Source organism: Panthera uncia, chromosome C2 (genome assembly GCF_023721935.1).
Source record: "Panthera uncia isolate 11264 chromosome C2, Puncia_PCG_1.0, whole genome shotgun sequence".
In the NCBI taxonomy this organism is placed as follows: domain Eukaryota; kingdom Metazoa; phylum Chordata; class Mammalia; order Carnivora; family Felidae; genus Panthera; species Panthera uncia.
In genome coordinates, this window is record NC_064810.1 from 6,767,298 (window position 1) to 6,794,056 (window position 26,759).

The 26,759-nt window shown below is 48.5% G+C and overlaps 1 protein-coding gene across 4 annotated transcripts in view; it reads left to right on the forward strand.

Moving 5' to 3' along the window:
* ERG (ETS transcription factor ERG) overlaps positions 1–26,759 on the forward strand; it is a 112,303-nt gene that overhangs the window by 22,603 nt on the left and 62,941 nt on the right. The window contains exon 1 of one of the 4 annotated variants that reach the window (XM_049629242.1): positions 22,317–24,998. The exons of the other annotated variants lie outside the window; for them this stretch is intronic. Within the exon in view, the coding sequence (XP_049485199.1) occupies positions 24,873–24,998 (126 nt within the window). The 5' untranslated portion in view covers positions 22,317–24,872. Of the gene's footprint in view, positions 1–22,316; positions 24,999–26,759 lie in introns of those variants that run through there. 4 annotated transcript variants of the gene reach the window in all.

Below are 26,759 nucleotides of genomic sequence, written 5' to 3' on the forward strand. Positions count from 1 at the left end.
GAAAGGGCCCGGCGTCCCAAAGAACAATGGAAAGCTGAACAAGGAAAATGAAGGGGTTTATGCTAAAGATAGATGATTTCCTTGAGCCCTCGTCTGCCTGGACTGAGGGTGGTGGACAGCAAGACCGGGTTGGAGGGATCGGAAATCAGATTTGGGAAACTGCTCTCGGTGGCTCAGTTGAGTAGAGTGTGCAGTGCCTGTCCTGTGTCCTGACTTAGGGAATCTGAGTCACACATTTACATTTGAGAGGTAATTAGCATGTCCCTACTCAACCCTAGCAGCCTGGCGCGCACCGCAGGGAGAAGACTCAGCTTCCTGGGGGCAGCTGGCTTTGGGTTCAGACATGTCCCCCAAAGCGGCTGCAGTTAAAGCTTCCAGATCAGGACCTCGGTCCTTCCCGCTAAGACGGGCCAGGCGCCACTCTCTTGCCCCTTCGCAGAGAGCGAGATGGCCACACTTCTGGCCACACACCTGCTTCTGGAGCCGTGCGGTGTGGACGGCACCGGATCCGGCCAGCTCATGCTCTTGGTTCACGGGCACATTACCTCCCTCCTGTGGATCGACCTCCAGGCGTGGTGACATCTTTGCAAAACCCAAGCTTGGTGTGCCGCTCGCCTGCGGGAAGACCTTTCCCAGCTCCGCATCACGTTTAATGGTGCGCACGTGGGGCCATCGGAGTCTCAGACCAGGGACACGCTGTGACCTGCTGCCTGCGACCCCGGCACCGCATTAGGAGTCTCCGGTAGGACGGGCGCTTTCTGCTCTGCTCGCGTGCCCACAAAACTCTGCTCCTTCTCTAAAGCTCAGTTGCAATATCACGTCTCCGTGAGGCTGTTGCTTTATACGCTCGACTCTCGGCAAAGAATGTGCTTGGTGGAAGGCTTCCGTGACTGTAGCACGGTTTTCGTGCCACCGTTACAGAAGAATGGGCGTGCAGAGATAGGAGTGGGCCGGGGCACTCTCCCCGCTGGCTGTGGCACAGCAGTGGTCATCTTGGAGTGGGAGATGGGGAGGACATTCGGTTTTGCTGCTCTGGGCTCTTGGAAGGGGCACGTGATGTAGGTTTCAGCGGGATCTGTCCGGCCATTTTTATGAGCGGGGGCCACCGCTGTCCAGAGGCACTCCTGTTAGCCCCCTTTGGGGATCCATTTGGAGGCTGACTCCCTCATACTCAGGACACGCGTCCTGCAACCTCTCCCCGTGCTCACGTGCTGTGATGAGCCTGCTGTCTCCCATGCTGTGTGGAGCACACACAGAAAACATGCAACTGGCCACGATGTGGGATGCGATCCATACATACGAGCAATTCTCGAACATAGTGCGGGAAGAAGGCCCATCCAAAAATGGCGCACGATCCCCCCTGTTATTTCTACTTCAACAACTTTTTTTTTTGGAAATAATTTTAAATTTACGCAAGAGCCGTAAAAGTAGCGCAGAGAGTTCCGATGTCCCTTTCCCTCGTTTCCCCTTGTGTGACTGCCTTTCACCAGGGTACCCATGTCAAAGCTGAGAAATTGAAAGCAGTACAGTATTGCTGTCCGGGAGTCAGGAAGCTTGGCTCAAAGGCCAAATCCAGCTCACTGCCTTTTGTTGTTGTTGTTGTTGTTGTTGTTGTTGTTTGTATATAGTTTTATTGGAATATAGCCACACCCATTGACTTACATGTTACCTTTGACCACCTTTACACTATAGTTTCCAAGGATTCCACACAGCCAATAGAGCCAGAGATATTTACCACTCGTTCTTTATAGAAAACAGTGCTACCCCCTCCTTTTAAATAAACCGCACGCTTTATCCAGATTCCTCCAGTTTTCCACTGACGTCGTTTTTCTGAAACAGGATACCACCTTGCACGAGTTTCCTCTGCTCTGAGACAGTTTCGTGGTCTTCCTTGTCTTTCGTGACCTTGTGAAGAACACTGCTCAGGCGTTTTGGAGAACATCCCTCGTTTGGGGTCTGCCACAGGTCGGCAGGGGTTATAGGTACTTGGGGAGAAAACACCTCGGGGGTGAAGTGTCCGTCTCCTTGGATCAGATCGGGTTGTAAGTGATGACAACGTGCCTTCTTGCTCGTGAGGCTGACCTGAATCATTGGCGAAACAGGCGTCTGTTCGGTTCCAGTGACAGAAAGTTACTGCTTTCCCTTTTCCCATACCTTGTTCCTTTTCACGTCAGTCAACTGAATTGAGTTTAAGTGCAGCCCTCACTTACGGGGGTGGGGTGGGGTGGACTTGAGCTCCATTTCCCGGAGGAGGAAGTATCGGAGATTTGTGGATGTATGCTAACATAGCAACAGTAATCCATAAATATTTTAAAGGCGACGCTTTGAGGGTGTTCAGATACCCTGTTTCTCCTTAAAGTGCTGTCTGCTAATCTTAGCACCTGTCAGCACATCTTGCCCACAGCAGTTTGGACTGTGGGCTTCTGGTGGTGATTTTCTATTTCCCTCATTCCTTCTACATTTGTTTCTTGGGACTTTTCTGTAAAGAAGAGTTGTCTCTTGCCCCCCGTCTAGCTACTTAATTCCGTTATTTGTTCACAGCGGGGTAGGTATTGGGGTATTTATTTTGCTCTTTGAGGGGCGCCTGGGTGGCTCAGTCGGTTAAGCGTCCCACTTCGGCTCAGATCATGATCTCACGGTTCGTGAGTTCGAGCCCCGCGTCGGGCTCTGTGCCGACAGCTCAGAGCCGGGAGCCTGCTCCGGGTTCTGTGTCTCCCTCTCTCTCTGCCCCTCCCCCGTTCATGCTCTGTCTCTCTCTCTCTGTCAAAAATAAGTAAACATTAAAAAAAATTTTTAAATATTTTGTTCTTTGGGTTGCAATCCGGTACTCGCGTGATTTATTTTGTCGTGGGGCTGGTTCCCGCTGTGGCCACGACACTGGGAAATGTCTCTGCCTCCCAGGTTGATTCCTGCGTGCTTTTGACAGGCCTCTGACTCTTCTTCTTTTCTTTTGAACACGTCCTCCATGTCATTTTGAAGAACGTGTCTGTAGAGCGTTCTGCATTCGGAAAACACCCCACGCTGCAAAGCCCCAGCTCAGAAGGAAGTGGATAGGTCTGCAGGTCCTCGGCAGCCCGCCCTGGGGTGGCCACTGCCTGCCTCATGCTGGGTGTGCAGGGCCGGAGAGGCGGGGGGCAGGGGGCAGGGGCTGAGGGTCGGCCCGAGGAGCCACGTTCAAATGGGGAGATGGGGCCGCAAACCTCATTTCCTTCCGGGCCCTGCCAGGGCTCCTGGAAATGGGAGAACGGGAGAGGTGAGCACGGTGACGCGGGGACATGGCCGACAAACTCGGCCTTGCAGGTCTGAGCGCAGAGTTGGCCACCGTCCGGCCATTTCCTCCTCCTTTCTCTTTCATCAGGAAAAGAAGCTGCAGGAGTGGGTGTGATTTCTTGCCCCGCCCCGCCCCGCCGTTGCAATCGACGAATGTCTTTTTCTGAAGGTTCTCATTCTTTCCTTTCCCTTCTGGCTCCCCACCTCCTCCATCCCAGGCCTCGGGCTGTCCCGGGGGGGGGGGTGTGGTGGCCCGCACGCTGTGCTTAGCTCAGTGGGGGTAGCAGACGTGAGCCCCTCACGCGGGAGCGTCACCCCACTCGCCATGAGCATGACGCGTCTCTCCGGGAGGTCAGAGAGTTGGAAGTTACAGACAACAGACTCAGAGTCAGGCGCTGGGAGCACCACCCGTGTCTTTATAAAGCGGATATCAGAGGGGCGCCTGGGTGGCTCCGTCGGTTGAGCGTCCGACTTCAGCTCAGGTCACGATCTCGCGGTCCGTGAGTTTGAGCCCCGCATCAGGCTCTGGGCTGATGGCTCAGAGCCTGGAGCCTGCTTCCGATTCTGTGTCTCCCTCTCTCTCTGCCCCTCCCCCATTCATGCTCTGTCTCTCTCTGTCTCAAAAATAAATAAACATTAAAAAAAAAATTAAAAAAAAAATAAAGCGGATATCAGAACACCTATTCTGTGTCTCTCCGGAAGGGTGAAAAGGATCACTTGAGATGATAATCGAAAGGTGTTCGTGAAACGGTAACGCGCTCCACTCACGTTCTGGTAAATGGCTTTGCCTCGTGGCTAATGTGACATCCGTCTCATAGGGTGCCAGCACGTGATATAGTAGATGGGCACTTGAGGTAGCGTGGAACAGTCATCACTTCACCCATACACACCATCCCATACGCGACGAAGGTGCTCATCAGACCGGACTGTGAGCGTGGGAAGGTCAAGGTGACTCAGAGCGGTGGCAAACCCGCGGAAGGATGCTGGCTCTCTCTGTACCGCGGGCACCACGCTACATCAGCTGTCTGGTTTCTATGTTCCTCATAGCTTAGTTCGCCGTGGTGGATGCCTGAGAGCAATATGTAAACATAAGAGATTTAAAAAATATATATGTTAATTGGTATGAAAACTAAAAGTTAGATTATGGAGTTCGGTGATGAAATCACGTACGTAGTTCCATCGCTTGGTTTAAACATTAAAATAAGACAAGACGAGAGGGGCGCCTGGGTGGCGCAGTCGGTTAAGCGTCCGACTTCAGCCAGGTCACGATCTCGCGGTCCGTGAGTTCGAGCCCCGCGACGATCTCGCGGTCCGTGAGTTCGAGCCCCGAGTCAGGCTCTGGGCTAATGGCTCGGAGCCTGGAGCCTGTTTCCGATTCTGTGTCTCCCTCTCTCTCTGCCCCTCCCCCGTTCATGCTCTGTCTCTCTCTGTCCCAAAAATAAATTAAAAAAAAAAAAAAACGTTGAAAAAAAATAAAATAAAATAAGACAAGACGAGAAAGCTGGCCGAGCAACGAGTACGTCGTGGTTCTCAGGGGCGGCTGCCTCTTGCCTCCCCCACAGGAGGGTTTCTGGGTACCTGTGGGCATTTGCGTTCTCACGATCGTGGGGGAAGGGGCTCTGGCAATCAGCGGACAGAGGCGGCGACGCCTTAAACACACAACATAGTTCCACGTAATCGAGGAAGACTGTCTTCCCCAAATTCCACCAGTTCCTGCTGAGGGTGACCATGGCCGTGGAGCCCATGGGAGAATGACGAATGGCTGGAATAATTAACAAGACCGATGTCTCGTCCTTCTGAACATATTCAATTACACTGAACATTTATGTTCTATCCCATCTCTACTTCTCCGAGGACGTCTGCCACACTTCTTAGTGAACGTCAAGCCTAATTAAAGATCTCAAGCAGATAATGAAATTACTCGGTGGCTAAACTATAATTAGCTTTCTGCAAGTGAAAAAAAAAAAATGAGTCTAGCATCCTTGCTTCATTCTATTGAATCCCTCTCTTTCCTGAATTGAACATTAAGATCAAAAGTCTGAGAACTCGTTGTGAAATGATAAGATGATTCAAAGCCCCGTCTATTAGGTTTTGTTTTCTCTTTCTTTGTTTTTTATTGAAATTCGAGTTAGTTAACATACAGTGAGTCTTGGCTTCAGGAGTAGAACCCGGTGACTCATCGCTTACATGTGACACCCAGTGCACATCCTGAAAAGTACCCTCCTTAATGCCCATCCCCCATTTAGCCCATCCCCCTGCCCACCTCCTCTCCAGCAGCCCTCAGTTTCTTCTCTGTATTTAAGGGTCTCTTATGGTCTATTAGTTAATGACAAAGAGCAATTCCTTTAATGATGACGCTTGGAAGAATTCATATTAAGTAAACCTGTTGTGGAAAATAAGGGTTGGGCTAGGGAAGGGAACCACTTTCAGATTTTTCGATGTCTGAAAAATATCTCAGACCTGACAGGCTCCTGACAGATCCTCCCTGGAAACCCAGCCCCTCCCGTCTTCCCTGTTGGCCTCTTGTTAGCACTTGACGTGGGCTCAGCCAACCCTGTGCTCAACCACGTATGGCAATTTTAAGACTCTCAGAAATACAGAGAATGTAAAGGTGCCAACGTTAATTGTACTTTTAATTTTCCTCTTTATATTCCGAGAGCTGGCGCATGTTCGTTTGGTTCCTGGTACAAGGTTTGGCTTACGAAGCAGTTTGACAGATGCAATTATAAAATGTAAAGGTTAAGGAAAAGAGACACCACTTTACTTGTCTCTCCAGTGTGTAAATGTCCAACATGGACTTGGTAAGGTAAAGGGAGTCATGGCAGGAAAAGAAATACAGGTAACCCTTACAAGTAAATGATTTTTTCTACGATATTAATGGAAATAATTTTGAAAAAAAAATCCTATAACGTTGCTTAGTAGATTAGCTAAAGCTTCAGACCAGGGCACAGAATCACTGATATTCCTTTCTTTCTGCCCATTATCTGTCACATTCCCTCGTACAAGTCAGCTTACTTTCATGAACTTTGATTCAATTTAGTATAAATAACAAGACCAGCAGCCATAATGATGGCAGAGGCTTGGAGGTACTTACTACGTGCCAGACATCGTATTGTTTTACAGATCAAAACGGGTGAGACAGATAGATGCAACCGCTATCCTCATTTCACAGATAACAACACAGAGCTACAGAGAGAGTGAGTCACCAAGGAGGGCTGGGTTCATTTGATGACCGTGAGGTTCAGCCCTAAGGATATAGAAATGAATCAGATACATCCCTGCCTTCCAGGAGCTTACGGTTTAATGGCCTGAAACAGATAAACCATGGATAAATTGCAAACATCTGTAGGGAACACAACTAATAAACTTAGAAAGACAAATTTCTAGGGACATCATTGTAACAGCTACAGCAGATATTAATTCTTATAGTGTATAAAGATTATACTAGATCTAAATGAGATAGGGTGTGTAAACATTCTCTGTGAGCTGCACAACAGGGGTGTGTATGACGGGTTATAATTCCTATTCCAACTTTGCCTCATTAACATTGACAATAAGCCTGTAAATTCACTTCCTTTCTTAAGCAAAAGCAAGACATGCTCACAAGCTGCCTGTACATGTAGTTTTCTACTCCTCAGTTTGTTTAAAAATAAATACGAAAAGTCTCTTACTCTATCATAAAGTGCATTTCTTACAAATTAATATTGCCTAAAAGAAAAGGAAAATTTTCATGATATTTTCTAAAGGGGAAGAAAGAAAATCAAAGCCCAAAGCGCCCAAAGCACCCAAAGCCCCCGAAGCAATGAATACAGTGTTTCTAGGGGAAAACAGAATGCGCATAATTATACCCATATGTACTCGGTGATTTTCCCGAAAAAACTGGATCTTCTTGAAGCTTCAGAGCCGGGTTCCTGTAGATGACATTTGTGAGCATTGGAGGCTGAATTTCTATGAAATGACATTCAGAGAGATGGGACTTGTTTTTGTTTTTCTTTCTGTTTTGATGACAATGACATACAAATAGCAGGTGGATAGAACCCTCGGGTCTTCTTGCAAGAGGTACTGAAATTGGGTCATGGTGCATAGCACAGAGTAACAAGTCAGTAAATGTTTGGTAAGTGATTTAATGAGTTCATAGATGGATAGATATAATATTAAAAGCAAGTATGACCAGAGTCTGAAGATGAGGTTGAACTTTGTCCCAAGTTTCTTGGCTTCTGTGACTGAAACCATTCTTCTTAGAAATGTGTCTATAGGGGCATCTGGGTGGTTCAGTCAGTTAAACGTCTGACTTTGGCTCAGGTCATGATCTTGTGGTCCGTGGGTCTGAGCCCCACATCGGGCTCTGTGCTGACAGCTCAGAGCCTGGGGCCTGCTTTGGATTCTAGGAGCCCGTCTCTCTCTGCCCCTCGCCCCTCGCCTCTCTCTCTCTCTCTCAAAAATAAGTAAATATTAAGAAAGAAATGCATCTACAGTGGCAACTGGCAGGGGGACCCCCACTCGTACCTTCAGTTCCACTGGGGTCTTGGGTTTGCATTCTGGCTGGAAGCCTTATCTTCTGGTCACACTTCCATAGTGAGCACACTGCTTTGGCTGAGATAGCAGGTTTATTTGGGGTGGCTGGACGGGGTGTTAGGTGAACTGAAGACTCCCCCAAGACTCCCCTTGGGCGGCAGTTGCAGAGGGGAATTCAGAATGTTTCATTCTTGCCTCTATTACGACATTTTTTCCCCCCCGCATCACAGTGTACTGACTGGGGCAGCCAGGCCTCCAAAGTCAGGAAAGGCCCATGATCCTTGTCAAGGAAAAGATCGTTAGGAACTGAAGCTGGAGCTAAAGAAATTTGGACCATCTTTGTTTTTCTCAAGTTTACTTTTTGTTATTAGAGAACAATTAAGTATCACAGTATCCATTCCATGTTAACTCCGGTTTCCCCCTCCATATCTAGAGGAGCACACATTTTCCCCATCTCGGAGAGTTGTAGGAGAAGCTTAACAAGCCCTTGGGCGGCCCAGCGGGAGAGAGTAAGCCGGGCAGGCCATTCCAGTCAGGAGATAAGAAGTATTGATCGACTGGCCTTCTAGGTAATGCGGAAGGGACAGATCTGCATAAACCACAAATCTCCCTGCCCTGGCTCTCCACCCCAGGCCTCTTGCTGGAAGCACTGATAAGTCACAACGGATCGAGTGGAGTTTCACCTTTTCCCCCCTTTACAGATCATTGGCTGATGGCCGGTGGATGTTTTAAGAAGGCAGGAAGCTGGTGGGAGAAACACCAAGGCTTGAGTAACTCCTAGAGTGGGTAACAGGCCACAGCATGAACGACCACGGGTCAGGTGTGCATGGAGCCCGTGGATGCGGGTGACATACCCGCACCGACACACTGCCAGTGTGCTTGCGTATTTTGTTACTTAGGCTCACTTCTGCGTCCTATGCCAGGAATGCGTGCGTGTTGTGTTGGTGTGCAGACTTTACTTGGAATTAACCAACTGACTGTGTGACTGGCGTCTGTATTGCTTTTCTGTTTTGGGGTGTTGAGAAGGAAGTACTAATTCTTGGAAGCCCCGTCGTCAAGATGCAGATTAGCAGCTCTTTCTCTGGCCTCAGATCCAAGTCCTTTGAAATGGGCGATTTGTCGTGAACGCCTTGGCAATTCCAAGACCCTTCGCTCTGTGTCTGTCGGTTCCCCACGGACTTACCTCCTGATCTCCCTCTTCTCCTCCTCAGTCCCCACGAACATACGTGCCTCCGCTGCACCTAACTTGCTGGCGTAATGCCCTTGTTTCTTGAAAATGTGTGGTTCTGATCTCACATTTTGGTGTCTGACTCCTTTTCGGGGAAGTGAAGAATCCCGGGGCAAGGTAGGGGGAAGGAGACGGGTTTGCGGCAACAGGGCAAGACCCGAGCTCATTCCCTCCAATGCTTCTGAACGTACACACTTCCTCGGGAGTGTTCGGTGGCAGCATTGACATTGATGTGCTCTTGCTTATGGCCTTTGTGGTGTATTGGATCTCCCTCCGAAATACAAGGCGGGACCTCATCCAGATAAAGAGCAAGGTCCTTCACTCAGGGACTTGAATCCTAAGATTGGATCTGGAGTCTCCACAGCACATCCACATGTTTCTTGAATTAGTAGAAAAAGAGGATTTTCCATGACAGTCAAGTGATGTCGGCCATCCCTTGCCAAGTCATCCTGCCTCTTCCGATTGCTTGGAAATTACTGTTCTTGCTCAGGTCCCTAACAAATGAATGCAAGAATAGTCAACAAGAATAACAAGCTCAAGACCCTACTTTGCAGGACTTAGGGTTTCTAGGGGCCAGGATATCTTGGCAAGTTGGACTTCATTTGAGGGCAGCGGGGTGACACAGTTGGATTATTATTACCGTAAAGTGGCCCCGCTTTTCAGTTGACACATGATCTCATCATGTGTCGTAAGTTGTCCCACATCCAAAGGGACCGTAGTCCCAAACCAATGAAAGTAACTGTTGCTAAAGTTGGTTAACGCAAGCCGTGGCCCAGATATATAAGAGCTGATGCTCCGTAGACACCGTGCCTGTTTTGGTTGTCGGTGCCGTTTCACCACATGGGAGAATTGCCCGTCCTTAGATGGGATTTTCCAAACGTGCTTTCTTTAAATTGCTTTTATTTTTGCTTCAACGTATAGCCCCTCCCGTTGGGCACTGGGTCTTGCAGAACTGTGGGCCCATGAGAGGCCATCTTAGGTACGGGACGTAGGAAAGTAAAGCACTCCTGCTAATGCAAAATGAACTAATTACATTTAAAAATTAATCTAAATCACAGTCAAGTGTGTGCCTCATCTAAATAGGAGGGATATAATCCCACGCTAGAGGAGATGACTAACATCATGGATGGAAAGGATGTGAGACAATGGTGGCCGGGATGGAGAACATACGGAGATACACAAATGAGATGCCCACGTTTTGTGCAGAATGAAAGACAGACTCTGGGTGGGGCATCCACGGCCTTCAGAAACGAGGGCCAGTCTGTGGATCCAATCTGAGCTTCCACAGCGTGCCCACCCCTCATCATCCTGGGTCCTCCCCCCCCTTAGAGAGGATGGTCCTGCTTCTGTGCCTTCTCCTCACGGGTGTTCCACCTGAAAATGTTCCTCGCCAGGTCCACGTGTCTAGTTCCCTCCATTCTTCAAGGTCAATGAACACCAATTCCTTCCTTCTTCCCCCCTCCCTCCACCCTCCAGGCAGTCAGAAAACTTGGCATCACCCTCGGCACCCACGTACTATGAATGCACACAACAAATAATCACCATGCGTGTGCCGTGTGTGGGTACTTTCCCAGGCGCCAGAGAAACATCTTTGAAAGAGGGAAACAAATCCTTGCTCTCAAGGAGCCTCCACTCCCCCGGTCCTGGAGAATCTCTTCTTTGTTTCTCTTCGGGTATTTTGTCCCTCTGTTAAAGTAATCACAGTCTGTTGAGAATAAGGACTTTGAGGACAGTCCAGCTTCCTGTCACCACCCCCAGCGCCTACTGTGGTTGCTTTGCACGTTGTGGGTGTCCAACTACTGGTTATTTGAATTGAATGCTTGCCTTTTGAGAATCTGTTTTATTTTTTTATTTTTTTGAGCATTTGTTTATGTATTTATTTAGAGAGACAGAACGTGGGGGGAGGGAAAGAGAGCGAGGGAGACAGAGAATCCGAAGCAGGCTCTGTGCCATGAGCCCACAGCCCCACGGGGGCCTTGATCTCATGCACCATGAGACCATGACCTAAGCCAAAACCAAGAGTCAGAGGCTTAACCGATTGAGCTACCCAGGCACCCCAAGAATCTGTTTTAAAATTATTCACGTGCAGTGTTCAGCGAGGAAATAAACAGGAAGCATCTTCCAATGTCCAGGTGTTGAAGACATGAGTTTAAAACTTAAAATATCCTGGTCATGAAAAAAAAAAAAGAGTGGTCCTTAGCATTCATTGGAGAGTGCCGCTTCCCGGTCCGGAGAGGCGCCACGTGAACCAAGGCGGATACGCTGGGAGACGGACAGAGCATCTGTGCTTGGCTTCTGTGGCCCACGGCCCCAGGGACCACTCTGTCAAGCTGGCTCTGCTCCAAAACCACAGCCAGCTTGGCAGCGGGTAGGTGGTCTATATAGCCTCTGCTCATTTCCTGCTGGTCTGTGGTCCTTCAACAGACCTCCTCCCATTTTGCCAAAAGACACAGTGCGTTCCAGAAGTCTCAGCTGGAAACAGATGTTGCTAGGTAGTTTGTAGCTAGCAGGAGATGGGCGGTCTGCGTCTTCAGTAGATTCTGCCCAGTGTGGGAGAGTCTGGGGACCAGCACTCAGCAGCCGAGATGCATGAAAATGCCAACCCCCAGACTCTTGGTTTTTGTTAAGTGCGTTAACTTCCAAATTTAACACATCGCGAAGTGCTATCTTGGGAGGCTCAAGATTGGCCTTTTTTTTTTTTTTTTTAATGAGAACTCCCTGGCATCAACTAATGGGAATGGCCAACAGGCTTCATGTTTTGTAGCCTTTAACTACTAAAAATGTGATCTTTGTAAAGTGCATTATTGCCATAAGACTGTGGGTTACTTCAGAGAAGATAGACTGTGTCCCCACCCATTTAAATCCTTGCAACAGAGGTCCCCAAACTTTTGGCTTCAGGACTTCTTTACACTATTAAAAATGATCGAAGGGGTGCCTGGGTGGCTCAGTCAGTTAAGCGTCTGACTTCAGCTGAGGTCATGATCTTGCGGTTTGTGAGTTCCAGCCCCACGTGGGGCTCTGTGCTGACAGCTCAGCCTTGGATTCTGTGTCTCCCTCTCTCTCTCTCTGCCCCTCTCCTGCTCGTGCTCTGTCTCTCTTCTCTCAAAAATAAATAAATACTAAAAAAATTATCGAACATGCTAATAAGCCATTGTTTACATGGGTTATATCTGCTGACATTTACTGAATTAGAAATAAAAACTAAGATGTTTTCAAAAAACATTTATTCATGAATTCATTTTATTTATTTATTCAGTATTATTTTTTTTAATGTTTATTTATTCTTGAGAGATAGAGAGAGACAGCGTGAGCAGGGGAGGAGCAGAGAGAGAGGGAGACATAGAACCTGAAGCAGACTCCAGGCTCCAAGCTGTCAGCACAGAGCCCGACGCGGGGCTCGAACTCACAGATCGCGATACCGTGACCTGAGCCGAAGTCGGACGCTTAACCGACTGAGCCACCCAGGCGCCCCTGTGAATTCACTTTACAATAATGGTAATAAACTCATTATGTATTACTGTAGAGAACAGAGTTCTATGAAAAATAGCTCTATTTCCCAAAGACATATTTAGCAAGAAGAGTGGCATTGTTCTATATTTTTGTAAATCTCTTTAACGTCTGGCTTAATAGAAGACAGTTGGGTTCTCGTATCTGCTTCTGTGTTCAATCTGCTGTGATATCACATGTCCTGCAGTCTCTGGAAAGCTTCATTGCACTCTGGTGAGAGGCTCAGAATGGAAAAGGCAGCTAACATCTTAGTATATTACGAAAATAGTGTGGACCAGCAGACTGCCTGGAAGGGTCTTGGGACCCCAGGAGGTTCCTGGAACACACTTTGAGAACTACTGACCCACCAGGCTTAGTCTGGTACCTCCCACTGTGCTAGGTGGGTGGGGTACAGCCATGAATGAAGTGGACATACTCTGTGCTCTCTGGGAGCTTACAGATCGTTACGGGCTGAACTGTGCCCCCGTATTCATGTATGAGAGTCCTAATCCCCATAACCTCTGAATGTGACCTTGTTCAGAGAGCCAGTCTTCACATTCGTTTTCAAGTAAAGACGAAGTCATCAGACTCGTCCAACATAGCCGTTGTCCTTATAAAAAGGGGAAACTTGTCCGAGACACGAGACTCGCATACACTCAGTGAAGCCGCAGGGAGAAGACAGCCATCTACAAGCCAAGAAGCGAGGCCTGGAGCAGATCCCTCCCTCACAGCCCTGGAAAGGAACCAGCTCTGCTAACAATTTGATTCTGGAAGTTCAGCCTCCAGAGCTGTGAGAGTATCAGTTACTCTTGTTGAAGCTGCCCAGTCTGTGGTACTTATTTTTTTAATGTTGATTTATTTTTGAAAGAGAGCGAGAGTATGAGTGGGGGGAGGGGCAGAGAGAGAGGGAGACACAGGATCCGAGGCAGGCTCCGGACTCCGAGCTGTCAGCACAAAGCCCGACGTGGGGCTCAAACCCACAGACCACGAGATCATAACCTGAGCTTAAGTCAGACGCTTAACCGACTGAGCCACCCAGGCGCCCCTAAAAAAAATTTTTTTTAACATTTATTTATTTTTGAGAGACAGAGACAGAGCATGAGCATGGGGGGTACCGGTGCAGAGAGAGAGGGAGACAAGGAATCCGAAGCAGGCCCCGGGCTCCGAGCTGTCAGCACAGAGCCTGACGCGGGGCTCGAACCCATGAACAGCGAGATCATGACCTGAGCCGAAGCCAGAAGCTTAGCTGACTGAGCCACCCAGGCACCCCTTTGTCGTTCATTTTGATTGCCAGAGGTTGGTTTCCCTGAGGGCTCCCCTTTTTAAGAGGTGGCCGAGATGGGTGGGGGAAGCCTCGATGAGATATCTCTTATATGTGCAAAATCTCTCAAAAACGCCAGGTCCAGGCCCTCTGAGTGAAAAGCAGGTATCCTGAGTTCCCAAAGCTTCCGTGTGTGATGATAAGGGGAGTTCTCATCGCATAGGCGACAGACGGTGGGTATAACATCTCGTTACGTGTGGCTTGTGGTGTATACGTGACGTGCACAATTCGTGCGTTCGGATCACACTCCGTTTTGAAAATAGTAGAGCTTCAAAGAGAGAAAGAATGTCCCTTACGAGGTGAAAACTATTCGTGCCTTTCAGGAAGGAAGGCATCTGGGGAGGGGTTGGTCTGTGCACATAACAGGGGTCCCCGCTGCTGCCGCTGCCACTGATTCCGGCATCAGCCTTTGAAAAGCAAGGTTCGGATTCCCTCCGCAAGTTACGCACTTACTTAGTTTGAATTATAAAGGTTGTCTGTTGCCTGCCCTTGAGCGGGGGTAAGAGAGAGAACGCGGGCAAGCGTAGATTTGAAGGCGCCACCGAGAGCGCGTTGCCCGGCAAGGCCACTTCTGCCCGCAACGCCAGGTTTGAGGAGCCCGCGGGAGCGAGGGTGCCTTAAGGAGCTACCAGAAACTTGACGAGGCATGGCTGTTTTCGTCGCCCCCGCCCGCTGGCACACAGATGCTCTTCTGCGCGGAAGCAAAGGTGAAGGTTGGCGACATTCACACGAGCGAGAACCCAGCGGATGGTAGTGAGCCCCGCGCGCAAGGATGGGTTCTGTGGGAGCACGTCGCGATTGGGACAGTTCTGCGTCAACGTCAGAGGCACGAGTTACAGTCCAGCCTCGGATGTCAGGGCCCGGGGGGGCCCGTCTGGCCCCTGGCTTGACGGGGACTTTAGAGGGGGACGTGTCTGTTCAGTTTGGGATCAGGAGCTCGTGGCGTCGGATGGAACAGGGGCAGAAGTGGCTTTGTGACTTCCAGTTACACAGCTCCCTATACCTCGTTTTAATTTTTAAATTGATTTCAAGGGCGCCTGTGCTTACGGTAGCGATCTGCGCCCTCTGCCGGGTTAGAAGACAGGGAAGGCAAATCATCTTTTGTTCCAGAAGCAGACAATAGAGGGGTGATATGCACAAAGGCTCATTATGCAAACCAAGTGGGTGAGTGACATAAAACCCCACCCCTCCGAAGGGAGCTTGCTCTGCACCGGCCACGGGGCTGGGGAGGCAGGTGCCCACCTCTCACCCATCCAGCAGGCATCTTTGTGTTCAGCACGGGCCTGAGCCCCGGAAGCCTCCTCCTCTGCATGGAAAAGATGGGCCCACGGACATCAGTGGGTCTGTTTTCTCCATGAGGATTCAGTACAGTAAGTGAAGAGGTTCCAAATAAAGAGCCAATCCAAAACCCGAGGTTTAGACCCTTGTGTAGGCCTCATTAAAAGTTTCAGGCCACCTGCTGTTCTGCAAGTTAGACTGGTTTGGGTATGAATGGATCTACAGAGTTTTAAAGAGCGATTCTGACTTCTAACGCAGACCAATTTACAGAGGGGTGCAGGGTGGACTCCCAAGAGAGCCCCGTTGGGTATGATATATGTATGTGTGCTTTGAAATTGTCGGGCAAGTTTACAATGAATAACTCAAGTGCAGTAGGTTTTGAGATCAACGCTCCCAGAGTCGTAAAAATCAGGTCTCGCTTCGGCCAGCTTGTTGGTGCGTGAAAAGTGTTCCGATGACAGGGTGCTCCCTGGTGTTCCAGACTACATCATGGGAGAAGAATGAGGTCAGCCCCGAGCATGAACAAAGGTTATGATACCCTGGCTACTTGGTCTCCTTCCTGTGCAGAAACTAGGGCAGATTTATGTACTGGAAAATCTCTGCAGAGCACAGGCTTAGCCTCCCGGCCCCGGGGAGGGAGGTATCATTACTCACAGAGCCGAAGCAGGAGCTTGGCAGGGATGAGACCCTCGCAGTGGGGGAGCGCTTGGCTCTTTCCACAGCAGGAGTCGGTGTCTAAGAAGGAGAAAGTGTCCACGTTCGGGTCTGCTGTCTACGGTATGTGGTCTGTGCCGACAATTATTCGAGAATGGGGATGGAAAGGAAGGGAGGGAGGTCTTTGGACCTCGTGAGTCGTGGCGGCTTCGTACATGTGCTCGACTTCCTCACCCGCTCGTCCTGGCTTCTGTAAGGCTTTGGTTAGTAGAACCTTACTTTGTTATCATTGGTGTGATTGATGTGCCAAACGGCCCTAGAGTCCCCATGCAGGAGATTACATCCTAACCACACCTGAAGACGTGAAATGAGTTCTCAAGGTCTCGCCTACCTTCTCACGGTGAGCAAGGAAGATGTTCGTGGGACGTGGGCAAATCTGGGGCTGCATGAACGGAGCCTAAAGCTAACCTCTAACTTGACCGTATAAAAACTTTTTGACAACTGCACAAGTGGTAGATTAGATGCGCCTAGGGGAGACCTCCGCCGACACTCCCCCCACCCCCCCCAACATCTGCTCAGAGGTAGAGAAAGGCGGTCACAGATAGAGAAGGTGGAGCTTGCCTTGTGGCCATGGCAGGAAGAGAATGTCGCTAGTTAAATAAAATAGATTTTCTTTGGGTACAAGAAGGGACCTTAGGAAACATCAGCAGAGCAGACCCTCATTTCAGACCTAAGGAGTGGTGGCCCCAGGGCTGGGCCTCACCGAGTGGCCGCACTGAGTGGGTGGCTACATCTGGAACCAGGGACCCTGCATTCTTGCTGTTCTGTTAAACCCCCATGTGGCCCAGCGGGCACTCGCGGGTCGAATCTGCTCTCACACGTTTGGAAGGAACTGCATCAATTTTATATTTATTTATTTATTTATTTATTTATTTATGTTTTATTTGAGAGAGAGAGAGAGCGTGAGTGGGGGAGAAGGACCGAGGGGGAGAGAGAGAGAGAATCTAAAGCGGCCTCTGAGCTAAGCATGGATTCGATTCCATGATCCTGGGGTCATGACTTGAGCCGAAATCAAGAGTCGGCTGCTCAGCCGACTGAGCCACCCTGGCGCCCCATCAACTTTGTTTTGAATGTAAGGCTGCTCTCACGCTCCTTTTAGAGAGAGGCTCGGATTAGAAGTTTGCAGGCACGAGATAGAAACCTGATGGAAACAAGCTGAGCCAGCAGCGGCAGCACTGTGGGTGGAGGCCGGGACATCTGCTGTTCCTATCTTGCGCTTGCCAGGGTTTTCCATTGTGCCAGAACTTTCTCATGAATAGAATTCTTGGAATTTTATCGAAAACAATGAATCCATGTGTCAGAGATTCACGGAGGAGACACATCCCAGATGTGCACTGCACTGTATTTTTAGTGTGCACATGTGTGGTTTGCAAAGGCCAAGCAGAGGGCTGCCTGTATTTCACGCGGAGCTCCTTCTGCACACGAGAGGGGTGACATACCATCCCTCCCTTGGTGCTCAGAAAAAGACCGTTCCAACAGACTGTGACAGCAAAAGACTGTGTCACCCTGTGGGCCTGGGGTGCTGTTCTGAGAATCCTCTGTGCCTCTTGAAACCTGAATCACCTGCATTCCAAGCTGGGCGAGTAAGCTTCAAAAATCAGAAGGATAGCATCATCCCACGAGTTTCTTAGCAAGGCCGCTGTAGGAACACGTCCTTGTACAAGTTTATTAAAAACTCATGAGCTTTTAGGGAAAGTTAAAATAAAAAACATCAGGGATCCCACACCCCAGAAGAGAAGACCTTTTTGGGAGTTTGAGGAATATCAGTTGTGTGCCATGGGCTATTTTGGGGAGAGAAATACAGATTATGTTGTAAGAACATGGTATCTCCATTCATCCATCCATCCATCCACCCATCCATCCATCCATCCACCTATCCATCCATCTATCCATCCACCATCCATCCATCCATCCACCCATCCATCCATCTATCCATCCACCATCCATCCATCCATCCACCATCCATCCATCCATCCATCCATCTATCCATCCATCCATCTATCCATCCACCCATCTATCCATCTATCCATCCACCCACCCACCTGTGCATTTATCTATTCATCCATTGACCCATCCATTCATTTAGTCATCATATAAAGAATGCCAACAGCATGCCAAGGAATGTACCAGAAGCTGAGGCTACAGTTTTGACCAGAAGACCCAGATCCCTTCTCACACGAAGCTTGTGTTTTATTAATACCAAACAAACTAATGTAGAACTACAACTGAAAACTGCAAGAACTGATCAGGGACCAAAAAGGTGAAATCGCATGGGGCTAGAGTGACTAATGTCCTCTTAACATCAAAAGAAGAGGTGTTAGCTTGTGCTCTCCCCCCGGGAGATAAAGGCACATGACTTTCAAAACTAGTTTTTACAGAGAGAAGTGACTACTTACACATAAGAGACTTTATACTTTTCGGGCATCTGGCTTGTTAGAACCACACGACTAGGAATGGGTAATCCAAACCACGGCTTGAACCACGTGGAGCATTTGGGTCAGTCTCGTCAACTTTCTAGAATGTGATAATAATTGAAACATAATAGGAAAGTTTATAAAACCTTTTCCACATCCTAGCTCACCGAGTCCAGTTAACATCCCTGGTTGGAAGGTGGGCAGCTGTGATTAATGCCGTCTTTACAGTTGAAAACATCGAGACTCCGACAAGGGTGAGGCAGCTGTATTTGAACTTGCCCATGTGAGGATGTAGTATGCCCGGATCGCGCGGGATGTTGTGGAGTGGACTGTTCGCGGGGCTGGGGACCAGAATCTGCATTTCTAACAAGCTCTCAGCAAGCTCTTTGTGGCAGTTGGAGCAGGAAGCGGTTCCCAAAGTTCTCTTTTCATCTCCAATGGATTACCGAAAAATAAAACTAGATAAAAAATAAGGGGAAGGCTTTGGATGGATATCCTCTGACCATTAGGTGACAGCAGTGATGAGGAAAACAAAAAGGAACATCGAACGCCAGCCCCACCAAACTCAGGGGGCGCGGGAGGTCTACAGGGGCAGTCATGGTGATCTTTGCATTTCCTTCGACCTAAAACTTATAAACAGGATGCTTCCACACATGTTTTTATACTTTTAGTTCATCTCTAAAGAAGGAAAGAAGCCTATGGGAAAAAATACGTTTCTTTGTAGGAGAACAAAGAAGCTATTAACATCACTTACACATTGTTCCCTTTTTTTTTTTTCTTAACCTTTTTATTGAGGCTTGATTAACACGCAGAAAGCCATACGTATTTCACGTGTACAACTTAAAGGGTCCAAGAAGAGTATCCACCAATGAGACCACCACCACAGTCTCTGCCACAAACGTGTCCGTCGCCCCAAAAAGTTTCCTCCCTCCCTCTTTATTTGTTTGTTTTTGTGATAAGAACGCTCCAGGTACTGCAGTCAACTCCAGCCTTGGGCTGGGCGGTCAGTCTTCAGGACGCAACTCCTGCACATCTGAAACCGTGCACCCTTCACCCTTCCGTTGCTGACAGAAAGAGTCTCCTTCGGTTCTCTCCGATGTTTCAGAGGGCATCCTGCACAGCCCTGGGCAGGGGAACAGAAGTCATTTTAAAATTATGTGTGCCGGGTTTCGGATTCCTCAAGGTTCGCTGAAATCTAGTCTTCGTTGCACGAGACCTAACTATTCTCTCTCTGAAGTTTTTCTGCAAAGCTCTGGTCTTGCACCATATTTCTAGGATTTCTGCTCCGCAATGAATGCTTCTCTGTTGTGTTGGAGATTTTAATTTCCAGTAAGCCTTATCTTATTTGTATGTGCCTGGCTACATAGGGTCCCCAGTTTATGCCTCCACAGGTTTAAGGCAAGACCCTGCGATGCTCCGTGCGGGTGACTACAGACGTATTGCCAGGGGCGGTTAGCCTCTGGATTCCTGGCCGTTGGATGCAAAATCCATTGACCTCACAAACGTGGATCCCTCATTGCGATGGGATACAAGTTTTGGGACCCCACTTATTGCATTATGATTGGGCCGTAATGTAATTTCATGACTTTTAAAAACTTTTTTTTTTTATTTATTTTTGAGAGACAGAGTGAGACCGGGGAGGGGCAGAGAGAGAGAGAAGGCGACACAGAAGCTGAAGCAGGCTTCAGTCTCCGAGCTGTCAGCACAGACCCCAACGCGGGCTCGAACCCACAAACTGTGAGATCATGACCTAAGCAAAGTTGGACACTTAATGGACTGAGCCGCCCAGACGCCCTGATTTCATGACTTTAATGGTTAATATGAACATCAGCAAACGTGATGTTAAGAAGCTCTTTTGATGCTAGTACCAAATGTATAAATGATCCCGCCCTGAAAATGCTTATATTTTAATAAATGTGGGAGCTGGGAGACAGGTATCTGAGCAAAGAGAATTCCCGGGGTCACCTTAGACCTGCCCAGAGCCAAAGAGAAATCCAGCGAGTTCAGAGCAGGGAAATTCTACGGGGGGTCCTGAGGGGGCCGTCTCTAGCTCAGTGTTTTCTGAAGGGATATGCCGAACAGAGGGAAGTACCTTCTAGACGAGAAAGGACGGAATGAGGAAAGATGGAAAAGAGAGAGTTCAGGTTCTCTGTGTCATCTATGCAACGTCTGCCCCATGAGTCTTCTGAGAGATGAGGAATATGTGAAAGTCTTTCTCATGTGCCCTGTGAATAATGACAATGTTAGGAGATAGATGGGTGGATGGATGGGTGGATGGATTGTAGACAGATAGGTGGGTGTATATCTGTGTGTGTCAGCGTGTATACACACATCTGGATGAATCTCCCTATCTCCACACCAGTCCTGGGTCTCGAGCTGGTAGCACACGTTGTCAACTTGTCTGATACTGAAGCAACACCATGTTGGAGAAATACGCTCTTCAAATGGACTTCGTTTGCCTACGTGCATGTTCCCTTTGAGGTTAATCCAAGACTTTTTATATTTTTCGAAGGACTCAAATAGCAATGTGTTAAATGAGAAAAACGTGATGCAGAGCTAGATGCTGCGTTTAATATATGGTTTTAATGTTTCCCGCACTGAAGAGTTAAAAAGAATATCAGGAGAGGGCAACAGTGATTCACCCCATCTGTAACTTCATGCTTGGCTTCTTGTGTGTGTCATAATGAAAGGCACACTGGTCAGATGAAGCTTCTTAAGACGGGAGATGTTGGCTGTATCTGAATGCAAAAACATACACATTCAGAATAAGTCCTTCTACGCGACTGGTATGTGGGTGTTGGGGGAATGGTGGTGGGAGATGGTGGTGGAGGTCTCCCCTAGGTGTGTTGTTGCTTTTTTCCCTCCCAAATGTGAGCAGGAGGTGACTTTCCAGAAGCATCTATGGCAGGGGGTCTGCCTTGAAGAGAAGCTATACACAATCGGGCTTGAGACAACCTAATAAGAGTTTTCCCATTAGGTCTGCAGACACCCATACAAGGCCACCACGTGCTGCTGGCTGTAGCGTATTTACAAATGGGGTTCCTACTTGCCCTGTTTTTCCTGTGTATTATTCACCAAGAGAAGTCAGGCATCCACCCGGGATGCACGCGTCCTGATACATGGCCCTCAGTTTAAGTCTGAATAATACGATGAACCAAAGAAAACAACAGCTCTGTTGATTATCTAAGAAATACTGAAATGGGGGTGCCTGGGCGGCTCAGTCGGTTAAGCATCCGATTTCGGCTCAGGTCGTGATCTCACGGTTCGCCCGTTTGAGCCCCGCATCAGGCTCTGTGCTGACAGATCGGAGCCTGAAGCCTGCTTCGGATTCTGTGTCTCCCTCTCTCCCTGCTCCTTTTCCACTCACTTTGTCTCTCTCTCTCTCTCTCTCTCTCTCTCTCTCGCTCTCTCAAAAATAAATAAACATTAGCGAAAAGAAAAGAAATACTGAAATGCATCTGGGGCCTGTTGCTGCATAGCTTTTAAGCTCATGGGAGAGCCTTTTGTATGTAGAGGGTTCCTTTCCTCTCCTGATGCTTTAATTCCATCATAAATCATGAGATTCTGGGCATTTATTTCTTCACCCTCTCCCACCGAGTCCCTCTATAGCCTCTCTCTTTCTAGGTGGTCCCATCTCTTACTGTGATAACAGCCCTGCTCTTTCCATGGCCGTGACAAGACCGGGTAGGGACATGCCCTGCACGTGGCCTCCATTAGCCCAGCCGTCCTTCCTTCTCGGACATCCGGGCAGTGGTGAGGGTGCAGCCTTGGGGAGGGATTCTCCCCAGAGCCCCAGACCCTGCCTCTACTTGGCCCTCCTTACTGACGTCCCTCTTCTTCTCAGGCCTGGTTTCTTGTCCTGGGGCATGAGTGGCGGTTGACCTTACGGGGTTGCTGTCCGAACTGAATGACCATGTTTCATAAATCTAAGATGGCACTGGTTATAAAATGAACCAACATTTCGTCTGCCACCAAGGGGGAAGACGCGGGGCCGGTAAGCCAGTGGCATGCCATTGACTGTAAGATGCATCCAGGTTTCAGAGCTGGGAAAATGTGGAAAACGGTGTAGCCAGTGGCATAGGATTTAAAAGAATGTGCGTGCGGAGTGCTTCATTCCCAGGGCGACCTGGTTATCTTGTGATGGAGCAGCTGTTTGTGAGTCCAGAGAAAAGTGGCCAGAAGATGCCGCACTCCTTGCAGGGTGTGGACTTATGGGATGTCCCAAATTCTGCTTGGCTCTGTGTGGGAGACGTTGAAGGAGGAGTTTTGTATTGGGGTGCAGTGGGCTTGAGAACCCCCGTGGAGAAGACTGGATCCTGATTTCAGATGGCCCTGGCTTCCTGGAACGGACACCGGGTTGCGACAGCAAGAACTTTGTTGAGAATGTTCTCCAAAGCACGACCGTAATCTTATTTAGCGTGTTTGTTTCACTTACTTTTGCCACTTGTTTTTCCTAACTCCTGGAGGCACGTGACACTTGAGGAAGCTGGAGAGACATGGGTTTGGGAATCCAGTTCTGTGGACACCGAGTTCTGGATGTTTCTCGGATTTTTGAAAACCACGTAGGGACTTGTCTCTCTGTCTCGCTTGCTTCGGTTACGGAGGAGGGCTGATCATCCTGTGACTCACTCCCAGATTTCATGAAAATCTAAGTATGTTGGGTTCTCTGGATTAACAACGTAGTACTTTTAACCATCGTGGGGGGAGGGGGGGTCACAAAATTAGAAGCAAAGAGGAGCCCAGGCCTTATTTTCTAATTCTTTTACTTGAAATGTAGGAGCTTCTCAAAATACTCATCTGGTAGAGAAAGGAATGCATCTGTTTCAGGATCCCTGATGTCTTTTGCTGAAAATGTCAGTGTGCCTACAAAGTACATTCCACTTTTCATTATTATCTTTTGAACGTAAGCATTTGGATCCTTTGCCGTACCCAAATCTAGTTATTGAAAATAAATCGTGGGGCGCCTGGGTGGCTCAGTCAGTTAAGCATCCAACTTAGGCTCAGGTCATGATCTCATGGGCCGTGAGTTCGAGCCCCGCCTCGGGCTCTGTGCTGACAGCTCGGAGCCTGGAGCCTGGAACCTGCTTCGGATCCTGTGGCTTCGCCTCTCTCTGTCCCTCCCCGGGTCATGCGCGCTCTCTCTCTCTCTCTCTCTGTCTCAAAAATGAATACACTAAAAAATGTTTTTAAAGAAGACAAATCGAATTTTAGGCTCACACTATGAAATATCATCTGGGTGAGAACTCCCCAGCTTCTGGAACGATCAGTTGACTCTTATCCCATGACCAAACTCCAAAAGAATGGTCCTCGTATGTTATTGGTGCATTGAGTACATTCATTTGAAATGAACACCGTCACCCTAATACAGCACTACCTTTAATTTGGGGGCAATTTGCTCAGAATTTATGTGCGTCTCATAAGTTCGTAAAAAACGAGGTTAGTCGTGTGTCACTTGCCACATTGGAATATCCCAACTTTCCTGGAGCCACAGAGAAAACACCCCCACACACCAATCTAAAGTTCAGCTCTTTTTATAGTAACATAGAGGCAGGCATATTAAATTATTATGCCATGTTTCTGCCAGGTTTTGACTTTTTTTTTGAGTTCTCCGTTATAAGGCAACCCGAGCGGTCCCCAAGTCCTGCGGCTGCCCGAACGTTCTGAGAGCATAGCCTATGCATGTTAACTAAGGCATCTCCTGACACCCCAGGCAGGTAGGCAGGTAGGTAGGTGAGGTGGCCACGGACGAGGAGGGAAGCAGGGACAGCGTCAGCCAAGGCCAGGAGTCCCTTGCGGAGCTGGAGTTGAGGGACTCATGTGTTCCTGGTTACCAGCCTGTGTTCAGAGCTCTGTTCTGGTTTTAATCCTGCCGGGCGAGATCCTCTCCCTCTTTGAAGTCCCAGAGCCGCCAAGCAGGGAGGGGGCGAATCCTTCACATCAGCCTTTGTCATTCACACCGAGCCCAAGGGACGATGTCACTAAGTCAAATGGATGGACAAAGAAACACTGCTGGTCTGTAGTGTCTCTTGCTTGTTTTCTTCTGAAGGGCGGCGGTTACTTTTAGTGACGATCCTTGTCGAAGGGGGTCTCTGACAACCAGCCTTTGGCCTCTTTTTACTCTCCTGTTGCGAAAATGTGCTACATGGGCGTGTGTGTGTGTGTGTGTGTGTGAGAGAGAGAGAGAGAGACAGAGACAGAGACAGAGACAGAGAGACCGAGAGACAGGAAGAGACATTGATTCTGTTTGTTTCCTTTTCCTGACCTGTACTTAATTCTAGGTGTTTGGCAGTCTTGGTCCAGTTAGAATAACTTCGGGGCCTGCGTTTTTATTGCTCTCTCTCTTTCCAGAATGTGGCTTCGATTTCACCCTTCTTGAAATGCCTATCCTGAACCTCCCTCACTTTGGGGCTCTTTCTCCTCTAGTGAACAAAAGCAACCTTTGATATTCTGAATTGCACCACCTTTCTCATTTTTTATGCAATGTGAACTTTGAGGAGAACTTTAAGATATGAAGAAAAGATGTGTGTCTCCCTTATCTTTGGCTTTTGTAAGTTTTTTTTTCCTTCCCCTAAATCGATCTCAATTAACTTTGATTTCTTTCTTTAGAAAAACCATGTGCTGAAATAATGCTTTGCCAGATGTGAGAATGGGTTCCTGCCTCTCCAAACACACACTGGAGCCTTGTCTTAGTTCTACTAGTTTGGTCCACTTTTTCAAATCTTACGCCGCGTTTGTTTGGTCACGGGAAGCCCTACTCTACTTTATCTCGGAGGTATACTCATATTTTGACGCTGTGACTCTTTTTGTCGGCACGACCTCTTTCTTTTTCGCTTGTAATTTAAAACCTAGCCCGTCCCTCCTCCCCCACCTGTTTCTGCCGAGTTCTGACACAAATCGCGCGTTTATTCGTGTTTCTCTTCACCGGGGAGCCGGCGCTAACCTTGCCCACAGTGTATTATCCTGTCTCTGAACTGGGTCTTGTCTGTGGGACCAGGCGGGAGAGGGGGGCAGGCGTCGGCCTCGTTTCCTGTTCTGACCATGCGAACCCTTTCTGTCCAAGTGCTGCTATGGGAGGGGAGACTCAGTTTTGCAGAAATTATAGAAGATGCTGGGATTTGTGTCTTTTTGAAAATATCACGACGACGCTAAGTCCGTGGTGTCGATTTTACTTGTAAGGCCACATCTGTGAATTTTGAGTCGTGAGATTCCTTTACCCTCCCTTGGGACCAGAAGAGAGAGCCATGTAATTCGGGTCCCCCTGGACGTCTCCTGTGCCCAGAGCTTCGGAGCTGCTGCCTCGTGTCGCTGTTGTCTATTGTTGATGTGTTTGGTTTTTCTGTGGATTCAAGATGCCTTACCTTGTTGTTGTTGTTGTTCCTTCCTCGTGTCCGGTTGTGGCCGTCTGGCGGGCGCGAGCTGTCCTTGTGTACGTTTTGTGTTACTGTTTCCACCGCCAGCTGACTCTTGCCCCCAAGTGGCACAAGCTGTGATTCTAGGGACTTTTAAGAAGTGGGGAGTGGTGGGGTGTATATATGCACAGGCACCTGGCCACCACTCTGACGGCCAGAGCACTGAGTTTGTTGCTGCTGGTTCTTTCTACTCGCTGATTCGTAGCTCAGTGTTGTCGGGCAACGAAGTTCATGTGCTTATGAGGTTAGTCCTCGGGTGGCAGAGTGCGCGCGGGGTGGGGAGGGGTGCTTTGTGAAATTACACGTGTTCTCTAATAATCCTGATACTTCTGCAAGGAGGTAGGTCTGTATCTTCGAAAAGCTGCCTCCTAAGTCTCTGTTACTAACAGGGAGCGGCCTTATTTACTGAAATACCAACTCGAAGAAAAATAAGGGAGTGCTAACGTAAACAGTATCCCAAACCGAGAGATGTAAGAAAGGCATCGTCGTAGCCTGAGGCAGTGGAAGGTAAAACACAAGTCCGATCTATCCCTAATTCCACAGCTCCCTTTAAGGTGAGTTCTGGACTTCTCTGGACCTCAGATTCTCTCATTTGGGGATGAGCAGTTTGGACTAAAGTCTCCACTGTCCCCCCAGGTCCCAAGATGTCCATTTTTAAAAAATGTTTATTTCTTTATTATTTATTTATTTATTGTTTTGAAAGAGAGAGACAGAGAGAGCACATGGGGAGAGGGGCAGACATAGAGTGGAGGACAGAAGATCTGAAGTGGGTTCTACACTGACAGCAGTGAGCCCCAAGTGGGGCTCGAACTCACAAACCATGAGATCATGACCTGAGCGACCTAAGTCGGACGCTTAAGCGACTCAGCCACCCAGGCACCCCTAAAATTTCCATTTTTTCTTTGAAATAATGTATGACCCAAACAGCACTTGCTTCTGGCCAGTCGATAATGATAACTGTGGATGCCCAAGGACTGAAATAAAAATGAGGTATCCCATGGATTTCTTGTTTCTGTTAGAGAAACCAAAATTGGATTGTCCCATAATTCCTTCTGCAGCACAGTATATCATTCAAGCAGTTGAAATTTCCAGATCTAATTTGCCTTTGCCGATCTGGCGAATAG